Genomic DNA, 16876 nt, shown 5'->3' on the forward strand with positions numbered 1-16876 from the left:
TATTTGCGTGTAAATATGAATCTCCTGTGCAAGAATCTGCACGTGTCTTGCGATAAACATATGTCATGCATACACTTTGAAATGTAGCAAACACATGTGTGGCAGAGGAACTGAATACCAATCCGTTATCTATATTGTACAATGGCAGTCATGAATTTTTGTCAGAATAGTACATTTGTTTCAAATTTTGCAATCGTTGTATGCAGGTAACAGAAATACCGGATGGCATATCCGCACCATGACTGAGTCTATTCTCAACACTTTAAGTTAGTAAAAAGCAAACCGATTGTACTTAACTGCAGTTTAGGTATTATTTTTGTGATAGTAGCTGCCTATATTGTACATTGTAGCTACTAGAATGAAAGTTACGCCGCTTGGCCATATACAATGTAGACCAATTATAAGATTTGAATAATAAATATTTAAACAGGTTTTGATAAGTGTAAAAAATTGGCACTAGCCACATGTCATACATGCACAATATATACAGCTGAAATTCAATCATTTTTTAAAAGGAAAGAACACATTTCTTTATTCATTCTACAATCTTAAAATGTGCAACAAATATAGGGTTGGAATGGTAAACATTTTAATATTATACATTGGCACCAGTCATGTTCACACATTAAAAATCTAAAATCTTTTTACAAATCTGCATGTCTTGGTCAGAACACTTTCTTATTCCATACAACTATACATCAACATTGGACTGTGAATTTCAATGTAGCAGTCAATAATTTTTGTCGACCTCCTGCATATCTAAAACTAAATGTAAATACCCCGGTGAAGTTCTACAAAGGTCACCAATATGGAAATAATGAATGTTAGTTTACAAATCCAATAGTGTACAGTAGGTACTGTATATTTTACTGAACACATTATGTTCTTTAACATTCTCGAGGTGTGACTCTCCTTAAACACTTGACCTCCATTTACATCCTGTGATCCCGGTGAACCCGGACCGGACTGTAAGGTTTGATCCACTCGCATCAGGAATGACCGCTACTATTTTCGATAAGAGTGATGGGTTCTTAACAATGCTCGAGGTGTGGATCTACACAAACACTGGAGCTCCATTTACATCCTATCCGAAGGACGTCCCTACCCGAAGCCAGGTACCCATGAAAATCCTTTGAGAATTCTTTCCAATAGCCAGAACCATTGTTGTATCTGGAGGTTTTGAATTATACGTTTGATGCCAATTTTTCTCAGGAATTATGCTGTTTTGCACTTGATTGATATTTTGGGGTTTCTTGGTATTCAATGGTTCACAGCTCAAGTATACACCGCTTTAAAAAAAAATAATGTAATCGTCAAGATTTTATACATGTTTCTACATTTAGTCTTCCCTTCTATGAGCTATACACACTTAATAGAGGTTACTTGAAAGGTTCAAGTAAGCTCTAGATGCCCGAAAACGCTAGAACTCCGATTCAATGAATCATAAATAGCTGTAACCACCTCCATATTTGTGTCCCTATGACGTCACGTACAAACGCTCTATAGTGAAAAGTACTCTATAGTACTTTGGTATAAAAAGATATCAGAAGTATATTGCCTTCCCCCTCATTTCTATTTATTTAGTCATTTCTATACGTAATTAGCTATGATAGTTCAAACAACACTATCACATTGTATAGTGTCGTCAATGATGAAAAAAAAGAATTCGTTGTGATGTGAGAACTCGTCGCCGACTTAAAATCGTCGCCAGGGTTTTTGTAGGCTCGCGAAACTAAGGGGATCATCGTACGGCATGTTTTTGCTCGGTCTTAACATACTCATAGTGGTGGCTGTTACATAAATGTGCTAGATAGTGTTAGTAAATGTCAATACCATAAAGATTTCAGCATTTTTCATTTCCATTTTTTTGTCCCTTAATATTGCCTTGGTTGTCTTTAATACAATGTAAAAAAATTGTATATATATTCTCAAAACTAACAACACGTGTATTTATTCATTGGTTTAGCATGTAGTCAATGCCAGGGTTGCCAAACTGGCCGGAGGCCTTTTTCTAAAGGAAACCCCTGGGGGAAAACATACTCATGACGTTTAATACACAATCAGTAAGGTTAAAATTTAACATTCATATATACATTGTATTCTACATTTCATACACAAATCAACAATATTATGCAATAATATTATTCTAGAAAACTACATTCTAGAATATCCAAAAAAAGTTTTACGTGTATGTCGGAGAAAATGATTGTTATTGTTACCATCAACGGTTCATGGGCGTCAAATATAATTGCCCAATTAACGTCCCATTGTCGTGTGTGGCGTGCAATAGTGGGCATCATCAATTTTTCAAATTTCATTACTCAATGTAGCCATCTAGATGCATATTCACTAATTATGTTTCATAGACTTGTAAGGACTCAAAAGCGCGTTGCTAACCAGTGTACGTCGGTATAATTTCCCTTGGGACTCAGTGCTCGCATCGCACTAAGAACGGAGCTGTTTTCGTGTTTCGCGAGACGTTTGCGTCGGTCGAACATACGAAAACATGGCCAAGTTAGGTCTTGGCCTGGCTGTTGCAGTTGCGTGTGCCATTTTTCTTGTCTCCTCTCAATCATCGTCCGGTAAGGAACGTTTTATGTATTTTATAACTGTACCTCTGTTTGATTTTTGTGTATTTACTAGTGGCGCCAATTTGTACGCGTTAGAGGCATTAGAAAACCTCTATAATTTGACCCACCATGTGTTTAGCAGTTTAGAATAACATGCATTCAACGGGTGCTTATGTCTCAATTTTGTCTTGCTTCAAGCTAGTATCTGTACTTTAGTTAATCTATTATCTTTCGTTGGCTACAACAACAAAAAGATTCTGCCTCGGTATATATCAACGTAACCTCCAGCTACTTTTTTGGTTCCGATTCCACAGAGCACTGCTTGGAGTACCAGCAGCCAATACTCGAGTGGCGTTATATGTCACATGAAGGGTGGATACATTGCACATCAAATGACAAATTATATGATCTACAAAGAGCTCAACTGAATCATCAACACTCAACTAATGCTCAAACCTATTCTATTATTTACGAACTATTTCAATGTATTACAAACTGTCATTCTTCTCTCTACAGGGTGTTTAAATGAAGACTACGTTCGTTTTAACGGAGTTTGCTACAAGTACTTTGCTTTGTCGAAGACGTACTCTCAGGCCCGACAGACGTGTGCCGCAGACGGGGGAATGTTGGCCATGCCGAAGGACAGTGAGACCAACACTTTTATCGCCGGACTGGGAAACGGAGACGGAGCGCGCTGGATTGGGCTCACTGACGCCGCCAGTGAAGGCCAGTGGTTGTTTGAGGACGGCCAAACCCTGGAGTCGACCGGCTTTTCCAACTGGGACAATGGCGAACTGGATGGTGGCACTGATGAAAACTGTAACGCCTTCGGGTGGACTGGGTCCGCGTGGAACGATGTGAGATGCAGCAGGTCGATACGATTCATCTGTCAGATAGATCAAGGTGTGCGTTATATTCACCATCGTTATCATAATTACTTATAAGAACATTCTAACATTATCATCCTTGAGTAAGTATGTATGCATTATCATTGTGGTAAGTTTGTTTCCAGCTCCAATATTTACCTGCTAAAACTGATATGCCGTTTAATATATACTTTCGTTGTTAACATGTTCTCTCCTCCCTTTGGCTGTTTTCTAAGCAGTTTTCCCTTACTGTTTTACTTTGGATCTCATTTCATTTTATCTTATTACGTGCAATTTCTGTGTCTTTTCTCCTCCCTCGTTCAAATCGCTACTTGTCACGAATGGTGAACAGTTTAAACACTTTGCAAGGACATTCGCATGTACGACCTGTGTTATGGTTGACTAGCGATACTTTCCAAGCTCGGCTACGGCTGGTTTTTGACATGTTGTTAGGCTCCGCCTTCCAATACCGTGCCCTAGACACAGTGGGTAACAACCCGCTGCTCCAACGGCCCCAATAGGCTATGGTACCTTTACCTTTACCTAGGCGTTTTTGTTGGGTTATATATTTTTCCCGTTTTCTTTATGTCGCAAAGCTAAACAAGCCGCAGCCGAAACTCTGCCTGGACAGTAGATTTTATTAAGCGAATCTATATGACATTGTGATATATTATTGATGTGGTCTGTTCGTTTCTTGTGACACGATGTGCCGTATGTGTAACTTCATCTCTCATAATTCTACCACCAAATAAAAAAAAGGCAATTCATAGATATCATGGTGCAGCATCAGTAATCCCTGAGGGGATATGCATACTTCAGATATTCAAGTCTTCCAGACATTTTTGAGAATGCCTTAATAACACCATTATCTACGGAATGATGTAGCGGTCTGTCTGATTGTCTTGTCAAATATTTCATTTTCCGTATTGAACAAGTGGCGGCGTCCGCCGTCACTTTGTCTTGTCCCTATTGTATGCTTGATGTTTCTGTGAATAAAAAACGAATAAAAAAAGAAGATGTAGCGGTGTGAGTGTAGCCAGCGGACTTATGTGAGTTGGGGCTTAAATATTTGCTATAACAGGCTTTCCATGTGGTTGGGCTTGGCGAGTTGGCAGCCTCGACAGAGCTTATAGAAATACACAGGAGTAACAACGGGTGTGTCCATGCTTTTATAATTAATGCATAGTAATGTACTTCTTTTTTTCAGGAACCTGTCAAAACAGAGGAACTGTAACAACACAAAACTATTTATAGATAACGAGCTTTTGTCAAGACATCTAAGGACCAACTCCTTGTCTTCACAGCTCAGTGTCAAGATCAACTCTAATAATCTCTATTCTTTAGGATTTTTCTAATGAAACTACTATCACTGCAAATTTTTCTAAAGAAACTAATGTCAATTCACTTTCCATTGTTGTAATGAAAAAGAAATCAATACAAGAAAACTGTGTTCTGTTTTCTGCTGGCAACAGGTGTATTTTACAGAATATCTGTAATGTCATATTACCTGCGTGACTAATGATATTTCCTGTGTCATGAAAACACCGTCTGATGAATAAATTATTACTCCGAGTTGTCCTGACCCGTCTTTTGTGAAGGGATCACGAGCTCGAGACGGGTCGTTTTGTGTCTGCCTGTCATTAAGAAAAATTACACTGAGTTACACTCCTTTGTTGTAAAACACGCATCATGATGACATTGTTGAAAACTATAATTTCGGAATTTCATGTTGTTCAGAGTTTGTTTCTGTTCACGTCCTTTATGTACTGAATATTTTGCTGGATCAACAGTAGCCTCACAAATCCAACAAAATTACTGAGCAAAAAGCTGAGCTTACCACATAGTTTCTAGAAACAAAACAAACCGTAGAGTAAAAGGTTTTATAAGACATGCAAAGCATCATGTTCAATGTCGGACCATGGAGAAATATTTAGAACTAACTTAAACATGATTTGAATTATGCTCTGCAATCAGCAAAATTAGAATCAATGCCCACCCTCTTGAACTAATAAAATTGCGGTACAAGAACTGAACTGTGTTCCATAGAACTTGTTAATCCTGCATGTGACGGTGGAAGACGAAACACATTTTAATTCAAATTGCTCTTTCAACGATCACAAAAGAAAGGAGCTGTTCAAGAAGCCACCAAACTGTATCCTAATTTCTCCACGTTTACAGACAAACAACTACTCTCCTCTTAACATCACAAAACCCAGACATTACAGCAAAAGCCCACGGGATCATTCGTCTTCGATTGTCTCTGAAAAAGAAGAAGTTAAATCCAATAAGTTAGAATCTACATGTATGATGTAGTGTCAGTATTTAGACGAGAGAAGTCACATGCTATAAAATTGTTCCCTACTGTCTGTCCTTCCTTTCCATGTTACATGTATTTGTAACTAGTCTCCAGGCAAGAACTTGCAATAAAATTTCACAATATGTGGAACTTCTAAATTCAAAGAGTCTCCTTCCTATCACAAACTAGGATATAACTCAAGCCAACACACGAACGAAAATAGTTTCATCAGGTTGGCTAAAGAAACTCCAAATATCCTTTAGCCAACTCAGTTTTTTCATGCATGCATTACAAAACATGTGAACAACATTTCCCTCAAATGTATGTGCGGCTGATCGATGTCATCGTTTTTTTTTCCAGTTGCAGCCCAAACAACCACAGCTCTACCTTCATCCACTACAAGAACCACAATCATGACAACTAGTACTGCGGCCACTACTACTCCTGTAACTACTACTACTGCGGCCACTACTACTCCTGCAACTACTACTACTGCGGCCACTACTACTCCTGCAACTACTACTACTGCGGCCACTACTACTCCTGCAACTACTACTGCGGCAACTACTACTCCTGGCACCACTACTCCTGTTACTACTTCTGCGGCCACTGCTACTCCTGTAACTACTACTACTGCGGCCACTACTACTCCTGCAACTACTACTGCGGCAACTACTACTCCTGGCACCACTACTCCTGTTACTACTTCTGCGGCCACTGCTACTCCTGTAACTACTACTACGGCCACTACTACTCCTGGAACTACTACTGTGGCCACTACTACTCCTGAAACTCCTACCACGGCCACTTTTACTCCTGGAACTATTTCTGCAGCCACTACTACTCCTGGAACTACTTCTGCAGCCCCTACTACTCTTGAAGCTACTACTGTTGCTACTACTACTCCTGAAACTACTTTTGCACCCACTACTTCTCCTACTTCTAGTACTGCTGCTACTACTGCTACTGTTCCTGCAACCACTACTTCTGCTTCTACTCCTGGAACTGCTACTTCTAATACTGCTGCTGATATTACTGGCACCACTCATGTAACTACTGCTCCTACTACTACTGCAACTTCTGCTGATTCTATTTCTGCTGCAAGTACTACTAGTACTGCTGCTACAACTTCTACTGCTGCAACTGCTGCTACTGCACCACAGTCTGGTACATCCCAAGCGACAGCCATGCGCACCTCGTTACCAGGAGTGATGTTACCATCACCGGGGGAAAGTACTTCAGGAGCAACAACAGGTGAGGTTAATGCACATTTGACAACATTGGTGAAGGCTTGGCTAAGACAGTGACCAAAAGACAGGTTACTCTTCATGACACTTTTGAAATGTAGACTGAGACAACTGATAAGGGATTATGTATGGTGACCATACCATGGTACATACGTTTACTCCGGGAAAGGCCACAGTAGGAGGCGCTTCCTAAGTCCTATACCCATGACAAAGCCATCTCATCTTTAATGTTTTTTATAGGTTGTCCTCCTGGCTACGCTCCATTCGGGGGTTCGTGCTTCAAGGCGTACAATAAAGACAAAACCTACAACCAGGCCAGACAGGTGTGTGCAGCGGACGGAGGGCTTCTGGCCATGCCGAGGGACAAAGACGAGGATAACTTCTTGAGGGACCTGAAGAACAGCGTGGATCCCAACTCCCCTTTCTGGTTCGGCCTGAGCAGTCAGAAAAGCGAGGGTGGTTGGGTGTGGGAAGACGGGACTCCATACAACACAGCCGCAGACCGACAGTATGGGGGATGGCAGCTGGGGGAACCCAGCAATAAAGGAGGAGGGGGAGGAGTCTGCGCCAACCACTTCGAAACTGGATGGAACGACGCGCCCTGCTCGTCTGCGCAGAAGTTCATCTGCCAGCTGAATGGTGGTATGTCATTTAACAATATATAGTTACACATTACATGCGCACAACACAATCAGACAATGTCTATATTGTTAGCAGTTAGATGCTGCAATATCTACTGTTGTGTCTTTTGATTTGTGAAAGGTATAAGCAAGTTTCACCAAAAGGGCTAAAAATACTGGGTGAATGAGTTCATTCTGGTTTAAAGCTTATAATTAGATAACATGCTTTTCTGCAGATGGAGCATAGCAAAAGGAAGAACACAAATAACAGGTTGTTTCTCTACGCAGCAGTCCGCTGCCCCCTGGGGTACCTCCGGTGCGGACACGGACTGGCCTGCATCCTGGCCTGGAAGCGCTGTGACGGGCGGACGGACTGTTCAGACGCGAGTGACGAGGAAGGTTGTGGTGAGTTGGGCTCACATCTTAGCCGTACGTGCGTTTGCTTATAACATACTATCAGTACCTTTATATCTAGTAGAAATCATTATTTCCACCATTGGCATAGATGCTTAGAAAAGGTCTTGATATTTATTATTTCACTCCAGCTCTCATCTAGCTGAGCTCTATATTATTAATCACTCAACTTTGGTTTATGTGCCCATTAACCTTCAGTGGCTTTTCAACTGTCGTGACCTTAAAGACTGATAAATCAAGAGCACAAATAAAACATGCTTTGAAGCTGCTGCAAATTGATCATTCAGTGCTACTGTGCACATGGGAAATAATTGCTCAATAAAGAAGACTGTTTTTCTTGCAAACAAGTGTAATGGTTTTGGGCAGATTTTTTAATCAATGATTATTTTAATGTTGTTTGTCAGTGCTTCCCTTCAATATTAAAGCATGTGATGTCTAAGCAATGTCTGTATTGTTGTAACTTTCAGAGTGCGGGCCAATTCCTGCGGATTTCAACCTCGGGGGTAGACTTGCGATGCTGCCAAATCAGTTGGGCCAGATGATGTTTGAGGAGATACAGAATTCCTCTGTCGTCGAGCTGCTCAACAACCCTGCCAGCAACGCAGAGAACCAGCATCCGGAGATCCGGGAATTCGCGTCTACGGTCATCTTCCCGCGATGTGCTGTCTCCGAAGAGAACAACACTTCCTGCACTGCGTCTCAACGTGCAGACAACACGACCCGGTGCATGTGAGTAAAATATGCTGCTTTCGATTTTATTGGACATTGTTGCAATAATTTTGGTTCACTTTTATTCCTTAAGATTGACTGGTTAATAACAGCCACCTGGTCATCCATACTAAGGATTGCAATGTAAACACCCACGCTTGAATTAGTAAGCACTGATTTGTCGTTTTGTTTTACAGGTCTCAGCATATGCGTTAGCGGGTGGAAGGTTACAACACACCTCACATTGCAACAGTAATTCTTATAAAAATTCACTGTTTTGTAGGGACACACAGCTGCTGCCGTGCCGTTCGTGGTGCGAGGAAGTAAACAAGGCTGATGGCCGGATGAAGAACCGGTTCCCTACCTGTGACCTGTTCCCGTCACCACCACACCGCTGTTGGAACCCTGAACCAGTCATGAGGAACAACAAAGGTAAATTCAAAACTTCCCACTGAAAGTAGCACTTGAGATTGTCACTTAAATTTTACCATTCATGTATTAATTCCCTTCATGGATCAGAGAGTAATTGTAATGTAAAATGCTACATGGTTTGGTATTCTTTTCTGCCAGCTGTATCCTTGTATCTCATTGTCATATTGGAAGTTTGATATAAGCATAATTAGCATTAAGGGATGCACCATTTGGTAAATTTATGCGATGAATTGCTGATCAGAAATATGGATGTTTGTCTTCCTCAGGTTGCTTCCATGGCAGTGGCATGAACTACCGCGGTACATGGAGTACAACCAATTCCGGGGCGGAGTGTGCAAAGTGGTCCGCTGCCCAGGCTGGTTTCTACGCGATCAAGTATCCGTGGGCCAACATGGACAACAACTACTGTCGCAACCCTACCGGGCTGGAGCAGCCATTTTGTTTGGTGGAAGATGGCAGCCAGGAGGACTGTGACGTCACTCTGTGTGGTAAGTTGTCTTATCAAGATAGGAGACATCTTTTGAAGCATACCATGTTCCTAAGGCCACCCCAACTCATTTCTTTTCTCATTTTGCAATATATTGGACTATTGTAACCAGAATGAATGGACACAGACCATACGCCAACTTTCACTTTGTTAAAAACAATTTTTGTCATACCATGTACATGAAAGGATTACACCCTATATTTGTAGACTCATAAGGACATGTAATATCTAACTTTGTTATGTTTTATCCAAACCGATTTGAGCTTCTCATGAATAGAGAAAGGTTCAAAGAACAAAAAACATTATCATGAACATCAAATGATGATTTTCATTGCTTTTGATGAATTATCACGCCTAGGTGCCGTCGGCTGCTGGGACTTGGGTCCACCAAACTACGGCAACAGAAGCCCCATGAAGAGGTTCTACAACGTGGGAGAAGTGGTTGTGTACACCTGCAATAGGGGGTACTCCATTAAGTCAGGGCATCCCGGTGACGTGAGGTGCACCGAAGGAGGCATCTGGGAATATGACAAGCCCAGCTGTTCAGGTGATTGTGATAGACTAGTTGTAGTGAACAGGCTTGCAGTGTGTACTCAGAATGATGTGTATCCTATTCCAATACGTTGACGCAGTTCAGAATAGAAATGTGATAATCTAATATTAAAAACCTCTCAACGAACTGGTGCAATATTTCAAACTATTATTTTTTCAAGGTTAAGTTTTGTTTTAAATATTTCTTTAAACTGAAGGCAAGAAACAAGTACAAAATAGGATCATGACCAATCTGAATGTTGATAGTATCTTGTGTTGATATAAGTTGTCTTTCTTATTGATGAGCATGTACTTTTTCCCCTCCTCAGAGGATATCGAGCAAAGGCTGGCAGAGGAGCTGTTCGATGTGTACAGTCCGTACAAGGCACCTGTGGCGGAGACCAAGGCTGAAACTACGACTGACACCGATGACACTGGGACCGGGACCGGCACTGATGACACCGGGACAGGGACTGACACCGATGACACTGGGACCAGGACTGAGACTGATGACACTGCGACTGCAACTGACACTGATGACACTGGGACCGGGACTGACACTGATGACACTGGGACTGGGACTGACACGGACAACACCGGGACCGGGACCAAGGCTGTGGCTGAGAACCATCGCCCGTTCATCATCAGCTTCAACGGCTATGTGGAACAGATCGTCGACTTGGTAAGTTTAAGACTGTCTGTAACACATTTGAGATTCATGTAGGTTTCTAACAAATATATGACTCATGGAGGTTACAAAACTGATCGATACTATAACTGTTATTTCAGGATGAAAAGAAGGAGTTCCTGGTTGCCTCTGTTGTCATCGACTTCGTAAGCTGACCTATTTATTAACTTTTCATTCTAATTATGTCATTTTGTTGAAGAGATTTGTTCATAGTTATGATATGCACAACAACAAAATTATAATGTTTTGTTCCAGACATGGCAGGACAGCCGACTGGAGTGGGACCTTAAGTACTACGAGAACATTGAGAGCCTCACCGTCCCGGGCAGCAGCATCTGGACCCCTACATTTACTCTGAAGAGGAGGTATGTAGTCTTTTCGTTAACTATTGTCATTCAATCAAGATTTGATCATGGTAAATCTGCTTTTGTAGACAGATAATGAATTGTACTAAAGATATTGTTTTGCTAGCAGGACGCGTGGTGTAGAGGTCTGCATACTGGCCACTTGCCTTTCTGTTTCAAATGCTGTGGAGCCAGGGGCCCTGGGTTTGCGCCCGGGTCTGGACACGACTGGAAAAGAGACGCGTCACCTTTTTGGAGTGGGGCGTAAAGCCATCGGCCCCATGTATGAGGTCGAGCTTTAGGCGTTAGCCTTCAGCGCCAACACTCTGCTCATAAAAGAACCCAACACACTTATCGAGAAGAATAGGGGCGACATAGAATGCTTGGACAAAAATGCGAGCCGTAGCGAAACCGCAGCGCACTTACCACTAGCTACGTAAAAAAGCATGATGATTCACCTCAATTGAGTATAACTGCTATATCTTAAGCAGAAACAATATTCTGAATTTACAGTGCCTTAGCTGGACTCTACATAACTCCAGTATAACAACATGAACATTTTTGTGACTTTAATCAAGTTCCTGGGAAACAATTCTGTGAGTATAGTTTGATCAGTTGATAAACACAGGTGGAAAAAAGGATCTTTAGTTTTCACACAACCAGAAAGTATCTGAAGAAGGTAGCCTTTAAGGGATAGTGTCTTTTTTTAACCCAACCTAAGGAAAATTACCGGAGCAATGGCTTCAGACATACAAGGAATATCATTCCACTAGTGGAAACAGCATTTTAACTTTTTAATCCAACCCTTGTCCAACACAACAGAATGACAAGCTCATGTGCGAGGAAACAGTGGTTTCAGAAAATTATGATACTGATTAGTCTCATGAAATGACAAGACTTTATTGGTTACTTCACAGTGCTAACCCTTTGTACGAAGGCCTACCAAAGGATGTACCACTCCGGGTCAGCCTAAATGGTACGGTAACATGGAGGGTAGAAACTCTGACCAGCACCATTTGTGAAGCAGACCCGTTCTTCTTCCCTGCTGACACCATGACATGCGACATCTGTTTTTCTGCATTCTCAGCAATTGAGGAATTCATTGGTAAAGCTTTACAAATATATCATGAAAGGATATTGATATCCATAAGTTCATCTTACGAGGCCAGTTCAATAGAGATTTTCTCTTACTTATTTCAGGTTACTTGTAATTGTAGAAGACATAAACTTGTTAACTTTAACAAAAACTTTTTAAGTGGGAAAGACCTGACTGACAAGATGTATGATAGGGAAAACTGAAGGATGAATTTTATGTTGCTTCAACTCTTTAATGAAGTAAGAAACATGATCATGATGATTCTGTAGAATGCTGATATTGTACATGTACAATAATGCATATCTGTCAAGTTTCCTGCTTGTTTTTATTCCCGAACACTGAATAGCTTCTCCTTTACAGGTACCGGTGTGAATGTAGAGTACGGTGTGATGATAGAGCCAGTGAAAAACTTGATAGGCTATCTCATAAACTTACAGGAGCAAAAACTGGATTCTAACCTGCCCCGAAAATGTGATTTTTTCAGTCGAGGTTTCAGCAAACTTTTAGTCTCCCTTTGAAGGCTAAATTAAATGCTTCTCCTTTTCTCATGGTGACTCAACGACAAGAATGCATTCCTGAACGCGGCAAGAAGTAGTATATTCGATGCCAGTTTTGATCGGGAATGCCTTCTTGTCACAAGAGTTAAGCCCTTGGTCTAAGGAACAGAGCCGTGAGGTTGTTGAAATATCGACAGAAAAAATCGCATAAGAAGATGGTGTGTTATACGCCTAATGGCGGTTATACCGGCTATATAGATTCAGATTCAGAAGAATCCAGTATACATATTATTAGTCATTGCTCTGCTTTCCATAAGTATCTGTATACCTTCTGGAGATATCTTGATGTTGATTTGTTGGAATGATTTGTTGGACACAGAATGCGGAGAGGGCAGTACCTGTGACGTCTGGTCTACCGCAGGACCTGAGGGTGAGTGGAATCGGAAGGACAAGATCTCCGCAAGAGACAACAAGGAGGCGTGCTTCACTCTTCAGCTGGACAGGATGCCCCTGTTCCACCTCGCCACGACTGTCGGGCCCTGCGTCATCCTGGTGGTGCTGATGATCATCACCTTCATCATGCCCATAGACAGGGGAGACCGGATCTCCTTCGGAGTGACCATCCAACTCTCTGTGGTCATGTGCCTCGTGTTTGTCACAGAGGTACTTCCTGTCAAGGGAGCACTGCCATTTTTCGGTGAGTAAAGACAGATGTATAAAGTTGTGCTGTTCTCATTTCTATTTGCTGTTTTTAAACTACATCATTTGAAAACAAAGTTAAGCTTTTGATTAGAATATTTTTTTTGCTGCTTACTGGAAAATGAGGCTCTTCCATCACAACCTAGATGATATTTCTGTAACTCCTCAACTTCTTTTCGTTGGCCCAAAATGGACCCGGCTTAGTCTATGTTACTGTTAAGATTCAAGCATCTCATTTTCCAATAACCAATCCGATGAACATAATCCACAGAACATTCCGCTAACTTATGATTTATCATGAATATGTTACAGCCGCGCTGATCGTCGTGTGCATGGGCCTGATGGGAATTTTCCTCTTCTTCACCATCGGCATCATCAAGATCCACGACAAGGAGGGGAGTCTGTCTCAAATGGCGAAGACTTTCTTTCTCCACTACATGGCGAAGTATGTACCACTTGTAACAAATACAAACATTATTTCACCAGGATCCATAATTCCGCGTGTTGTTACCCTGAGATGAGGCATTCAAACAGACATCCAACCCATCGACTCCTTAATAATTATCAGTGTATTACCTGAGGGTGCTTACTCAAAACCACTGTTTTTCAAAGTGGCATATTTGTGTAAACTGACAGATTAATGTTAACGGAGGTATAACGAGATATAACGAGGTACAATAATATCTAGGGTTAGACTAAATTGCAGAAGACAACATATTGCAAAATATGTATAAACCCAGCGGGCATACTTGTTTGTTTCCATGTTTTGTTTTGTGGGTTGCTAAGATTTCTTTCCAACTTTTCACTTGAGCTGGGAACAAAGTGATCAACCTCTCAGGACAGCTTTGATAATTTTGGATTTAATAAAGTCAAATTGGCAGCTTCACCTCAAAAATTCACCTGCTATTCTTCCAAGCAGAATGTTACAAGAATGTAATCAAGAGAATATTGTTGTCCTGATAGATTCAGATTACTATTTTGTTGGAATCCTTTCGGTAACATTTCATATTTTCGGTGCATCTTTTGTGAAAAAGGTGACCTGAACTTTTGACCATTCATATATCAATTCACAATAGTGGATGTAAATGACTGTAGACATGAGTGAGAGACATCCACATCATCTTCTTTCCTTCTCGTTGATGTTTGTTCAGGTTCTTTCTGCTCGGAGACCTTACAGAGAAGGAGGCTGCGGGCGGGGATGGAGAGGCTGGCCTGACCGGCAGGAAGCTGGCCTGGCCTGCACGGGCCATCCTCGTGGCCCCTGCCGACGACTTGGCGAATGTCAACGAGGAAACCTCGGCTGAGGTCTCCAAGACAACCCGCCAGCCGTCCGTGCCGCCCGCACCCCTGGAGGTCGCTGTGTCGGCCGGCATCAGTAGCCTGACCAGCAGTGTGGAGGAGCTGGCCAAGGCCATGAAGAACGAGCAGGAGGTGTCCGATTACACCCTGCTGGCCAAGGTGCTGGACAGGCTGTGCCTTGTCCTGTACGTCATCAGTATTGCCGTGTCCGTGCCCATGGTCATGTATCTGAGCAAGTAAAGATAGTGTTGACACTCGGGGACTGTGTAATAAACACACCGAAACACCATCACTGAGTCGAACTTATTATCATTATTAAGTGATTTAACTCTGAAAAATGTGCATGAACAGCCATGGCTACCCAACAAGCATGCGGCTGTTACAAAGGGTTAGTACTTTCATTAGGAGCTATTAACCCATAAGTGGAACAAGCCTATGGTGCATTTAAAACAGAAAAGAATTTTTATTCAGTTTTAACTTATTTATTTATTTATTTATTCATGTATATTATCTATTCATCTAAGCAGGAAAGACAGATGGTCTAGAGGCGTTTTCAGCGTGTAATTGGGGAAGTCCCCAAATTAGGTTAGTGAGCGACCTTTTTGTAAATATCTTGCACCTCAAATCTAAGATGGAGAAGCTAGTCTGAGAATATTTCAGCTGCAAACTCATTTAAAGTTCATAGAATAGACATGATTGATGAGTTTGGATTGTAACAAACCCAAACACAACAAACCTAACTGTTAGAATTTTATTTACCAGGTACTGAGTGTACATTTATCCATCAGTTAAACTATGTTGGAAGGACATATACATGTATGTACAATCAGATATGTACAGACAGTACTGCCTTACTAGCCAGAGCCTATTACAAAGGACTAGCAATGCTGATGGAAAAAAATGAAAAAGAAAATATCCAGCTGTTACATGTAAACTACTGTTTCCTGATCTTTGTAACATTATGCATCCTTATGATGTTCTATTATATTGTGTGTAATCATTAGACCATAGGTATATTGATTTTATCATATAGATGACATCCTTGCGCGCATCAATTTCCGCCCGTTTCTAAAAAGAAAATACTGTAAATCATACAGAGCAGTTGGAAAAGGAGAAAATATAACGTTATGCCGTGAATTGCAAAAAAAAAGATTTTGGAAAACGTATACTAATATCATAGAATGCCAAAGTCAAGTCAAAAGTCAAAGAAGAAGAAGTGAAAGAACAGAAATGAAGAATCTATTATTCGGTATACCATATTCTGTGTGTTTAGTGTTCTTCATCCATCCTGACCACGTAGATTTCATAATGAAGGCAATTTTTTTTCCAAACTTTTTTTTATTTGCACGCTCACATCAGTTTTCAGGTTACCAGAGGATGTTGTCCATATAATCAAATCTACATGGCCTTACCGGTATAACCGGAGAATGTGTGTGTAACTATCATTTTAGAATAACTGATATCTATAAGTATATCATTTTAAAATTGTTGAAGCAACAATATTTTATGTTTAACTTAAGACAGCCTGTAACCCATACACTACCAAAAATCGTTTTTCTTATTTTTGTTGTTTTTCCTTCTACAAAGAATTTTTTTCTGTCAGCAAGAATATTATTCTGTATACAAGAATCCCTGTTTTAAGCACAAACAAGAATCCCTGTTTGAAGCACAAACAAGAATTGCATCTAATAATTTTTTTTCTTAATTCAACTGAAACCAAGAAAGTTCAAGAAAGAAGTTCAAGTAGAATCAAATCTTTTAAAAAAATTATGGGAAGAATCTGTAAGAATACAAATTTGACGAAACGAAAAACAAATCTTATATTAAGCCAGAGAAAGCACATTTATCTTATTTTTTCTAGAAAATTCTTATTGAAAAACAGCATGCTAGAAATATTTTCTTAAAATAAGTTAATTCAGAACAAAAAAGAATAAAGTTATTTGTGTAAGAATTGACAAAGGCAAGACTTCCCAGAGGGTTTCTTGAATTTTCTTGTTTTCCTTTGTATAAGAAAATCTTTCTCAACATAAGAAAACAGTAAAAATAAGAGAGAATAAGACAAAAGATTTTCGGTAGTGTACA

The 16876-nt window shown here is 40.7% G+C and overlaps 1 protein-coding gene across 1 annotated transcript; it reads left to right on the top strand.

Annotated features, from left to right (window-relative positions):
* The first annotated feature begins 2424 nt into the window (after positions 1-2424).
* Positions 2425-15034, top strand: LOC136424028 (uncharacterized). Its single transcript, XM_066412430.1, has 16 exons — positions 2425-2582; positions 3087-3473; positions 6093-6986; positions 7220-7621; positions 7888-8004; positions 8481-8742; positions 9005-9153; positions 9420-9641; positions 9999-10187; positions 10501-10853; positions 10961-11005; positions 11115-11224; positions 12121-12308; positions 13176-13493; positions 13808-13940; positions 14647-15034. The coding sequence occupies exons 1-16, from the start codon at positions 2507-2509 to the stop codon at positions 15032-15034; spliced, it is 4233 nt and encodes a 1410-aa protein (XP_066268527.1). The 5' UTR covers positions 2425-2506.
* The last annotated feature ends 1842 nt before the right edge of the window (positions 15035-16876 follow it).

Source organism: Branchiostoma lanceolatum, chromosome 18 (assembly GCF_035083965.1).
Source record: "Branchiostoma lanceolatum isolate klBraLanc5 chromosome 18, klBraLanc5.hap2, whole genome shotgun sequence".
NCBI classification, from domain to species: Eukaryota; Metazoa; Chordata; class Leptocardii; order Amphioxiformes; family Branchiostomatidae; genus Branchiostoma; species Branchiostoma lanceolatum.

What these genes read in the sequence shown, in the direction of transcription:
- LOC136424028 (XM_066412430.1), top strand. Translation starts at nt 2,507, where the DNA reads ATGGCCAAGTTAGGTCTTGGCCTGGCTGTTGCAGTTGCGTGTGCCATT. An exon ending in CATCTGCCAGCTGAATGGTG is followed by an intron (nt 7,622 to 7,887) that starts GTATGTCATTTA and finishes TTCTCTACGCAG; the next exon opens with CAGTCCGCTGCCCCCTGGGG. An exon ending in AGTCATGAGGAACAACAAAG is followed by an intron (nt 9,154 to 9,419) that starts GTAAATTCAAAA and finishes TGTCTTCCTCAG; the next exon opens with GTTGCTTCCATGGCAGTGGC.